The sequence below is a fragment of the Bufo gargarizans genome, chromosome 2 (genome assembly GCF_014858855.1).
Source record: "Bufo gargarizans isolate SCDJY-AF-19 chromosome 2, ASM1485885v1, whole genome shotgun sequence".
NCBI classification, from domain to species: Eukaryota; Metazoa; Chordata; class Amphibia; order Anura; family Bufonidae; genus Bufo; species Bufo gargarizans.
In genome coordinates, this window is record NC_058081.1 from 667,542,945 (window position 1) to 667,554,978 (window position 12,034).

General features: G+C 43.4%; 1 protein-coding gene across 1 annotated transcript in view; it reads left to right on the plus strand.

The window, feature by feature from the left end:
• ANKK1 (ankyrin repeat and kinase domain containing 1) overlaps nucleotides 1-12,034 on the plus strand; it is a 166,074-nt gene that overhangs the window by 74,018 nt on the left and 80,022 nt on the right. The window contains exon 2 of the mRNA XM_044282277.1: nucleotides 1,033-1,327. Within this exon, the coding sequence (XP_044138212.1) occupies nucleotides 1,033-1,327 (295 nt within the window). The remainder of the gene's footprint in view (nucleotides 1-1,032; nucleotides 1,328-12,034) is intronic.

Here is a 12,034-nt window from a genome sequence, read left to right on the forward strand (position 1 = left end):
TACAATTACCTTTTAAGTACCTAATTATATTGCTACTGGATATGGTTGGTGATATTAATACATTTCCAATATGCTATGTGCTTGGAAGGAAGATGATATGAAGCATTGTGTTTGTGGCATATAATATGACTGAGAAGTAGGAAATAGGATAGAATTGGTTAAGGCAATATCATGTTCATCTGTGATTTGCCCACTGTATCACTTTTTTGTTTCAATATGACTATTTTCTTTACGAAATAGAAAATGTTGCACTTTATTATTTATTAAAATATTTGTTCTCTTTTCTATTGTTATAATATTCAGTTGCGCTGTATAGAGATTGTCACCATTCATATTCCTTTACCTATCTCAGATTAGCACACTAGGGAAAATTTCATAGGGCAGCAATTAACCTATCAGTGGGTTTTGGAGTCACACAAACACGAGGAAAGCATACTAACGCCATGCCAGGGTCTTTGTTTGGAATTGTACTCAGGAACCCAGCGTTGTGGGTGACAATGCCAATCTCTGAGCCATGCTGCCTCCTCAATGTTATGTGTAGGACACATTTTCTCCAACTGTTTGAAAAGCACAGGAAATCACACCTTTCTGATTGAGATTACAAAGAAAGGTAATTGTTCTACTCTATTATAAAGCCGGGAACAGATAGCATGGGATGCTGCATTGACAATAGGGGATGAACACATTTCTAAGCACAATGACCTCTGTGCAGGTCACAGAGCATCCCCACAACACTCCAGACTTCTGCAGTAGTACATGCTATGGCAGAAATATCTAGCATTAATGGGGACACTTGATGATATCTTGACTTGCCATTGAGATACAGCTGTAACCTTCCTCAATATGACAATGAATAGAAATATGGTCCTTTGTATACTGTAGTTTATGACACCACCACCATTCTTATAAATCCATGTGAAAGATAAAACTATCATCATACATATATACATAGATGAAGGATTAAATAACTAAAATAAAATATATGTTATATATAAAAATACTAATTAATCTTTTGTTCGCTCATTCACGCAGCAAAACCTATAAGAACTTAATGGAAGAAGCATCCAAGATGGAGAAGATAAAATTCAGATACATTGTCCAAATTTATGGAATTTGTATAAATCCTCTGGGGATTGTGATGGAGTATATGGAGAATGGATCCCTAGAGAAGCTGATTCCCACACATACCCTCAGCTGGCTGCTAAAGTTCCGATTCATTCATGAGATAGCCCTAGGAATGAACTTTCTCCATATTATGAGTCCTCCACTTCTCCACTTGGACCTAAAACCTGGGAACATTCTTCTGGATGAACATCTGCATGTGAAGGTAAGTTGAGTATTAGAGCTCAGTGAATGCTGAAGGACTTTGTGAGGCCTCATGTGCCAGCCGCTCCGTTTATTGGGGACCCCAATGTACAGTTCCTGCAGACGGAGGCAGACCTTGCATTACATCATGGGCCCGTGATCCGTCCACACCGCAAAAAAATAGTACTGTTATTTTGCGGTGCGGAGGCACAGAGAGAACCCCCAGCAAAGCCTTCCTTAGTGCTTCCCTGGGGTTTCGTTCCTCCATTCTGCACTGCTCCTTCTGGATTGTGGTCCCATTCAAGTGAATGGGTCCACATCCATGATACGTAACGCACACGGCCAGTGCCCTTATATTGCGGACCCAGTGTTTGCGGGCCACAATAAGGGCACGGTTGGCACACTTTTGTGTGCATGAGGTCTAAATCAGATGTAGCAGAGCTAAAAGGCGGGAGAACACATTGCTGCTCCCGCCCGTGACCCCTGGAGGATTACTAACTCCTGGCATAGTACATGGGTACCCTGTAACAATGTGCTATGCCAGGATTAGCAGAGCGGGCTCCTGCCGGTGCCTGCTTCACTAAGGCTAGTTTTAGCTATTAAAAGTTTAGTTACTCTTCAAAGTAAATTTCAATGGACTTCTGAGGATATGCGACTGTGCCATATGTTATCACAGTTCCTTTTAGTTTTGCTACATTCATAGTTTTAATGAAACATTTCCTGCATTTTGTCTGCAGCTCCTATGCAGACTCTGCTTGTACTGTCATATGCTGCCGATTTACACACACAATTCCGCTGTGCAAAATCTACTGCCCTTACGCCACATGTAGCCATACCCTCACTAACATACATACGGAAGATATCTGTAAGACGTAAGGGATGGATGTAACGAAGTATGATGGCAGGATCCGAATACATTGTGTTTGCAGCTTGTAACCATGGAAACCTATAGATTTGCATAAGACCTGTAAATGCTAAGTTGCTTCCTGTTTTAATTGTTCTGTTGATGCTTTGGAGCATTTAAAGAAATTGGTTGTAAAAGTGTAGTTTTAAAGGGGTTGTGCCATGAAAAATATTCTCCATTATTGAAAGCAGTACCTGGATCTGAATACATTTTTCATTGCATGCAATAAAAAAATTAGGACAGCCAGTGAGTTATTCAATAAATTGCACCGCTCATCGCTGATCGCGGCATCTGACAGCAATATTACAGCGTAAAATAAAAAAATAAAAAAAATAAAATCATACTTACTTTCATCCGTTTGACCGAGAAGAGCGTCTGCCACCATCTTGAGTGTAGATGCAGCGTGAAATCTCACGTGGCCCGCATGTTGGCCAGCGTTGTGACTAGTGTTGATCAAGCACCAAAGTGCTCGGGTGCTACCAAGCACCTGAGCACAATGGAAGTCAATGGGAGAACCCGAGCATTAAACCAGGCACCCCCTGCTCTGAAGAGGGGAGGGTGTCTGGTTCACAGGAAAAGGTCAGAAATTGATGGAAACACCACTGAAATGGTTCGGGAACAGCATGGGGAGGATGTCTGGATGCATCAGTACACACAGGAGAGCCACACACACTCCTCAGTACACACAGTACAGCTATATACATATGATACAGTCCACACAGGACAGTTATACACATATGCCAAAGTACACACAGGACATACACACACTCCTCAGTACACACAGGACAGTTATACACATATGCCAAAGTACACACAGGACATACACACACTCCTCAGTACACACAGGACAGCTACACTCACTCCTCAGTACACACAGGACAGCTATACACACTCCTCAGTACACACAGGGAAGCTACATACACTCCTCAGTCCTCACAGGACAGCTACACACACTCCTCAGTCCACACATGACAGCTATACACACTCCTCAGTCCTCACAGGACAGCTATATATACTCCTCAGTCCACACAGGACAGCTATACACACTCCTCAGTACACACAGGACAGCTATATATACTCCTCAGTACACACAGGACAGCTATACACACTCCTCAGTACACACAGGGCAGCTACATACACTCCTCAGTACAAACAGCACAGCTATACACACTCCTCAGTCCTCACAGGACAGCTATACACACTCCTCAGTCCTCACAGGACAGCTATACACACTCCTCAGTCCTCATAGGACAGCTACACACACTCCTCAGTACACACAGGGCAGCTATATACACTCCTCAGTACAAACAGCACAGCTATACACACTCCTCAGTCCTCACAGGACAGCTATACACACTCCTCAGTCCTCACAGGACAGCTATACACACTCCTCAGTCCTCACAGGACAGCTACACACACTCCTCAGTACACACAGGGCAGCTATATACACTCCTCAGTACAAACAGCACAGCTACATACACTCCTCAGTACACACAGGACAGCTATACACACTCCTCAGTACACACAGGACAGCTATACACACTCCTCAGTACACACAGGACAGCTATACACACTCCTCAGCACACACAGGGCAGCTACATACACTCCTCAGTACAAACAGGGCAGCTACATACACTCCTCAGTACAAACAGGGCAGCTACATACACTCCTCAGTACACACAGGACAGCTACACACACTCCTCAGTACACACAGGACAGCTACACACACTCCTCAGTACAAACAGGACATACACACACTCCTCAGTACACACAGGACATACACACACTCCCCAGTACACACAGGACATACACACACTCCTCAGTACACACAGCACAGCTACATACACTCCTCAGTACACACAGGACAGCTACACACACTCCTCAGTATACACAGGACAGCTACACACACTCCTCAGTACACACAGGACAGCTACACACACTCCTCAGTCCTCACAGGACAGCTATACACACTCTTCAGTCCTCACAGGACAGCTATACACACTCCTCAGTCCTCACAGGACAGCTACACACACTCCTCAGTACACACAGGGCAGCTATACACACTCCTCAGTCCACACAGGGCAGATATATACATATAATACAGTCCACACAGGACATATACACGTGCCTCAGTACACACAGGACAGCTATACACACTCCTCAGTACACACAGGACAGCTATATACATATGATACAGTCCACACAGGACATATACATGTGCCTCAGTACACACAGGACAGCTATATACATATGATACAGTCCACACATGCAGTGACCAGGAACGTGTACGCAAACGCCACTTTAATGCAGTGGCCGGATCAGGTGGATAATAAATCCTGTATTTGTTGTGATGCCAATTGCAGCGTGCGTAGGGTACGATCCCAGGGCCCTTTCAAGGTGTTATAATGCAAGTCCCAGATTGGGAATGCCAGAATGTTGTAATGGCCAATAATGTCTCTATAGCTTGATGTTAGTTGTGTCACCGTGTCTCCTACCTGGGTACGGCCAGACTCCTGGCTCCTGGCTCACTTGCAATACATTTTGTGTAGTGATAGGAGTAATAGAGGAATCTTGCTGATGAAATGATGTCCAGACCTTTAGATGAAGTTCAAACGTTTCTTTACTTGAAATAACTTTCATCCAAGCGATATACAACTTTGGACTCTTGGTCCTAGCAGGTTTTGGCAATCATCAGCAGGAATGAATACTTCTGCTTTAAATGTGGAGCTTGCAGGATAAAACGTCTGCTCGGTAGCTCTGTAATTGTGGCAGAGTTAGCTTCTGCAGTTATTTGGTACCTTCTGCTGTATGCGGACAGACTAGCTGAGGGAGAATTAGCTTCTCCTAGGTCTATGGACTTATCTCACAGGTCTGCAGGAGATGCTTTCTTCCTGGAACTCTGGAGGCTTTCTGTTGTTTCTGCTTTTCTTCATCCAGTTGAGCTGAAGGTGCTCAGACTGGGTATATGGCCAAGTCTCAGCCGAGACTAGGTCCTTGTTGTCTTCCCTATGCAGAGGAACTCCACACACACACACACCCTACCCCTAGCAGGGGGTGGGCTACGCTACTGTAACTTCCTTCTCCACCCATGCTGCAGGATGTGGGATCAGCCCACTCTCTCCACAGAGGGGGAAATAAGCTGGAATTAACCATTCCAGCTTAGATTCACTAAACACTAAACTGTACTTGCCAATGTGTTGCTGCCACCTACTGGTAACCAGGAAAATTACATGAACAATTGAGTTTAACATAGTTTTATATGTTATTTACATTTGTGGAAGACATGAGCAAAATCACATCAGATGACAGTATAAAGGCTCTTAGAAAATAGTAGCGGGGTAGAGGCATGTAGTAACACAACTCTGTGTTACATATAAGGACACAAAAAGACAAACATATACCGGCTACCCTAAGGTTCCTGCCCGCATGAGTAGGGTGTCTTATTAACAGTTTCCCTCTCGGTATACCCAGTGAACCAAAGGTATGCACTAAGAAATCACTTCTGACTGACTTTGACATAATTTGGATCCTAATACCAAAGAAAGCATGGGGGTATCTTTACTCTGTAATCCCACCATTGTTTAATGAAATGCCCGCAAATGGAAGGGTGGATTTATCCTATATTCCCTTCCCTGCACTAAAGTTAAAATTAAGGCTTATAGCATGATCACTATGGTGATTATGGCTAGCTAAATGGCTCTAAGGTGGAGGTTCCATACCTTAGGCAAAGGCACAGAAGGGGAAGTATACACTTCTCCAAACGCTTCTGGCAATATCACAGGAGGAGGGTATAATAATCCCATAACTCCTGGAAGACATCACAGGAAGGGGGTGTAGTAGTCCCATTACCAATCCTGACACATATAAAAAACAGGAAGGAGTGGTATATTACTCCCCTAGCCATTCCCGAAGCAGCGGGATTACCCTTGTAGTTGCTGGACCTGCCTGGGACTTACCACTTATCCTACCTAGGTACCCGGGTTATGACACCAGGAATAGGCCATTAGTATTAAGTGTCCAAAGAGGCAGTCAGTTTAATAAGCACAGAGCTGCAAAGCAAAGTGACACGAAAGAGGGGTGATACTGATCTGGCGAAGTGCAAAGGTTAGTGCAATTTAACAAAAAGTGCATAGATTCACATTGCGGCACCTGAAAAAGAATATACACAATGGGCATATGTGTTTGAACGTTGCATAAAATGTAAACATGGAAGTAAAATTTGTGCAAAAACAGTATGCAAATATCAGTGAAATCAATATCATCATAATAGCCTTAAACATGACTTGAGTTCATTTTCTTGAAGTGCTTCAAAGTTGGAATCTTCTGGAAATAAACAAATGTCACGTGCAACCAACCGGAAACAATTGAGTTAATTGTAATCCATACGGGATGATTGGTAATCCAATTGGAGGTATATTTGTTATCCAAGGAACGGTATGAAATGTTATATAAAAAGATAAAATAGCAGCATGATGTGAACCATAGTTCCATGGAGCTCTCAAATAACCCGAGGAAGGGGATAAAACAATGCGCAAACTTTGGCACAAACTGGGATGTAAACAGTTGTTGAAATGGGGGGAGTCCTGACAAAAGTGGCCATCACCTGAGGCTGCAATAAATGGCAGCAAAACAAAACTGGCCAAGAGTCTTGCAGTTTTCAGGACCAGTCCACACTGTGGCTTCCATAAGTTCTGATATTGCAGTGAAGGAGGCATTTAGAGAAGGACTTGCAGGTCATCCTCACTGCTGGAGCTATTAAAGCTCATAAGAGGGCGCTCCTGCCTCTGATAGCTAAGCTTTGCGGCTGTTGTGGTGCGCCACTGCCCTCTAGTGGTATCTTTTGGTAGTGGCTGAGCAGTCAGCCTGGTGAATGCTGCTGTGACCTGCTGCAAGCCAATATCCCATACCGGTCCAGAGGCAGGCAGAACCTCTGATTGAAGGAGTTCTGGAAGGCAAGCTGGGGGTGCCTATGGAAGCTTCCAGGGTAGTATGTATGGTTGAACTCTAAGGTTAAAAGTCAACCCAGAATTGTTGATCTGGCCCACCTGCAGTGTTGGGGTGCAGTCACGTCAGGGATAAGGGGCTCTGGTTTGGGCTGAGCTTCTTCCCTGAACCATAGTTGGCCATCTGGGTATGCTTGGAGACATCTGAGTCCAGAAGAACCTGTTTTTTCCTTCCAGGCCTCTGGGGTAATAGCAGGGAAGAGTGGCTTGGCCAGGAGGGTAATCCCTTCAGCAAAGGGGCCTTGTACGGACCGCATCGTGGTGTACGCCACTTGACCCCTGACATAAAGGTTGTGGCGGGCCTCGGGCAAGTAATCCCGTTTAATGGAGCGGCGGCCCACAAATAATTCTTCCCCACTGTGGCTCTCCTGAAGGAATCCTATTCCTCTTCCAACGGAAAACCACAGGACAGTCCCGGTGTGCCGGGCACGTTTAGAATCGCCGGGTCGGGAGTCATCCAAGACCTGTTTGACCCATTCCTCCACTGCCGTTTTGTACTCCCATTGACTTTGTATGGAATTAACCATGGGAGTATAATGGTCACTAATAATAGCCAAAAAGAAATAGGTACCCAATTATAAATACAAAGAATGAACAGAACTGGTGGGCAACCTCAAATAAGTCTTAACTATTAATACATCATTAAAAATACCCAAATGGAGGCAAAAAGGTCGCTTGCCACAGTTCAGGACACTTATTACAAATCACTCAATGTTGAAAAAGTACATAATTGCTATATGTGGTGCCAACAAACCTAAACGGGAGCAAAGGAGTGGGAGGGGAAGGGAGACTGGGTCTCTTTCTCCTATTGATCCCTCCCTATATGTTAACACCTTCTAAATTGTCCCTAGGTGTCCCTACTGTGCGCCATGTGACTGCCCAGTTTCGTCAGAGAAAGGAGCAAGCGAGGGAACTACGCTGGCACACTAAGGGATATACTATAAATGAGCCAACGATGGCAAGCAAAATACAGCTATAGCCCAAAAACACACTGCCTGATGCGGTTAATTGGCCTAGGGCCAATTCATCAGGGGACTTGAATAGATAAAGTACAGCAATACAAAGTAGTCAATATATCAAGTTCACAAAGCAAAATAGTGAAGAAATAAAGCGCAAACAGCAGCCAAAACTTAGCTTAGCAGCAGTGGCAGAGGCTCCATCTGATCAGACTAATGGAGTGTTTCATCCTCATAGCACAGCCCTCTAGTTTCTTTGAAGCTGATAATCATCCAGCATTCTCACCTAAACCTGCCAGTTCTACTCTACCCCACTTTGATAAATGACCCCATAAATATCTAAGGGTTTCGGCTACGCAGCGATCTGGGTTGCACAACAGCTGTCGCTCCCAAGGATCGTGGTGTAGAGGTGCTAGCATAGACATAAATGGGGTTGGAGCACGATTCTCATATTTGCCACAACCATGACCCTAGATTCACAAAAAGAGTTGCAGTCTTGGATTTTTTTTAACAATTCTGGGGCTGCTGCAAACATACGAGTCTTGCTGAGACCCCATTCATTTCCATGGATGCCCCGCTACACTGTGATCCGTTAGCGAGATAGCTGTTACGCAACCAAGATCGGCATGTAGCCGAACAATAAAGGACAATGATTCAGTATCCATTTGCCTCATAGAAACCTATGGCGATTGTTACAATACCTGTTAGTATACCTATTGTATGCCCCAAGTGCAATGTGATTTGCTATTTTGTTGTCACCCTTGTACCGTACAGTATCTGTAAGTGCCGTTCCTGGAATCATTTCCACTGAGCAGCTTTCTCTTTTGCAATCATTTTCTAAATGTGCTTTATTCTCACTGATGAATGTCCCAAGCCTGACATTAAAGTCTATAACGCTGACAGGTAACGTACTATGCATTTCCAAAGCTTTAATTAACATGCTTGTCCTTCAGGCGATGTCATGGACTCTGAATTTTAATTGTGCTCATACTTTCAATTCCACTATTCCAGGTATGAGCAAGTACTGTGCACTACAGCGATAGGGTGACCTAGAAACCACTCTTCTGAGTCACACAATAGTTGTCATATTCCTGTTTGTACATTCATACGTTATAGTTATATTATATTTATCATCTTTGTATATTTAAAGGCACAATGATCAAATATAGATATGATTCAGTCTTATGTGGATAGGCTACAGCCAATTCATTACATGGGGTTCTCTAGGCTTCCTTCACATATATTTTCTTTCAGGCTTTTCATTTTATTTTTTTTCTGTAAAACTATGCTATGTGTTTTTTATACATTTTTTGTGGCATTTTCTATCTGTTTTTCATGTCCTATACATAACAAGTCACGGGAAATATTGCACTAACACAATAGATGCAAACATAATATATATACTAAGCCCTCACTCTAACAATAAAATCTGAGACTCTTAGACAATATATTTTGATCAAAACACATCTGTGCCCACCTACCTGTGCCAAGGTGGTCTCAGACAGGCAGGTCCTACTCTAAAAATAGCTATGCCGTATGTATGGGCATCTATGTTCAGGAGAGCAGATCCTGCACATATAGTGTGCTGCTCTCAGATTTTATCTCTCATTGGTTGCACACAGAGGTAACTAGGAGCAGCACACTACAGTCAGGTCCATAAATATTGGGACATCGACACAATTCAAAAATTTTTGGCTCTATACACCATCACAATGGATATGAAATGAAATGATGTACAAGATGTGCTTTAACTGCAGGCTGTCAGCTTAAGGCCTCATGCACACAACCGTTTTTCAGGTCCGCATTCGAGTCGCGGTTTTTGCACCCATTCACTTTAATGGAGCCGCAAAAGATGTGGACAGCACTCTGTGTGCTGTCCACATCCTTTGCTCCGTTCCGTGGCCCCGCAAAAAGAATATAGCATGTCCTATTCTTGTCTGTTTTGCGGACAAGAATAGGCATTTCTACAATGTGCCGCCCGTTCTGTTCCGCAAATTGCGGAAAGCACACAGGCAGCTTTAGTTTTTTGCGGATCACAAAAAACGGAAAAGTCGTGTGCATGAGGCCTTAATTTGAGGGTATTTACATCCAAGTAAGATGAACGGTGTATGAATTACAACAGTTTGCATATGGGCCTCCCACTTGTTAAGGGACCAAAAGTAATGGGTCAGAATAATAATCATAGATCAAACTTTCACTTTTTAATACTTGGTTGCAAATCCTTTGCAGTCAATTACAGACCAAAGTCTGGAACACATAGACATCACCAGACGCTGGCTTTCATCCCTGGTGATGCTCTGTCAGGCCTCTACTGCAACTGTCTTCAGTTTCTGCTTGTTCTTGGGGCAATTTCCCCATCAGTTTTGTCTTAAGCAAGTGAAATGCATGCTCAATCAGATTCAGGTCAAGTGATTGACTTGGCCATTGCATAACAATCCACTTCTTTCCCTTAAAAATCTCTTTGGTTGCTTTTGCAGTATGCTTCGGATCATTGTCCATCTGCACTGTGAAGCGCTGTCCAATGAGTTCTGAAGCATTTGGCTGAATATGAGCAGATAATATTCTTCAGAATTCATCCTGCTGCTTTTGTCAGCAGTCACATCATCAATAAATACAAGAGAACCAGTTCCATAGGCAGCCATACATACCCACACCATGATACTACCACCACCATGCTTCACTGATGAGGGTATGCTTAGGATCATGAGCAGTTCCTTTCCTTCTCCATACTATTCTCTTCCTATCACTCTGGTACAAGTTGATCCTGGTCTCATCTGTCCATAGGATGTTGTTCCAGAACTGTGAAGGCTTTTCAGATGTCGTTTGGCAAACTCTAATCTGGCCTTCCTGTTTTTGAGGCTCACCAATGGTTTACATCTTGTGGTAAACCCTCTGTATTCACTCTGGTGAAGTCTTCTCTTGATTGTTGACTTTAACACACATACACCTACCTCCTGGAGAGTGTTCTTGATCTGGCCAACTGTTGTGAAGAGTGTTTTTTTCACCAGGGAGCCACCACAGTTTTCCGTGGTCTTCCGGGTCTTTTGGTGTTACTGAGCTCACCGGTGCATTCCTTTTTTTTAACAATGTTCCAAACAGTTGTTTTGGCCACGCCTAATGTTTTTGCTATCTCTCTGATGGGTTTGTTTTTTTTTTTCAGCCTAATGATGGCTTGCTTCACTGATAGTGACAGCTCTTTGGATCTCATCATGAGAGTTGACAGCAACTGATTCCAAATGCAAATGTAGCACACTTGAAATTAACTCTGGACCTTTTATCTGCTCATTGTAATTGGGATAATGAGGGAATAACACACACCTGGCCATGGAACAGCCGAGAAGCCAATTGTCCCATTACTTTTGGTCCCTTAACAAGTGGGAGGCACATATGCAAACTGTCATCATTCCTACTCCGGTCACCTGATTTGGATGTAAATACTCTCAAATTAAAGCTGACAAACTGCAGGTAAAGCACATCTTGTTTGTTTCATTTCAAATCCATTGTGGTGGTGTATAGAGCCAAAAATGTTAGAATGGTGTTGATGTCCCAATATTTATGGACCTAACTGTATATGTACAGGGTTTGCTCTCCTAAATAAAGATGCATAACGGCATAGGTAGGTTTACAGTAGGACCTGCCTGACTGAAACCACCTTGGCACAGATAGGGTGGCACAGATGTGTTTTGATCAAAATATATTGGCTAAGAGTCTCAGATTGTATCATTAGAGTGAGGGCTTAGTCCATAGGTCATGTTTGCATCTATTGTTTTAGTGCATTATTTTCCGTGACCTTATAAATGTAGCCATGCACATCTTCATATTTACTATCATATTGTTTTTTATCTTTTCTCCGTGATTTTTTCCTA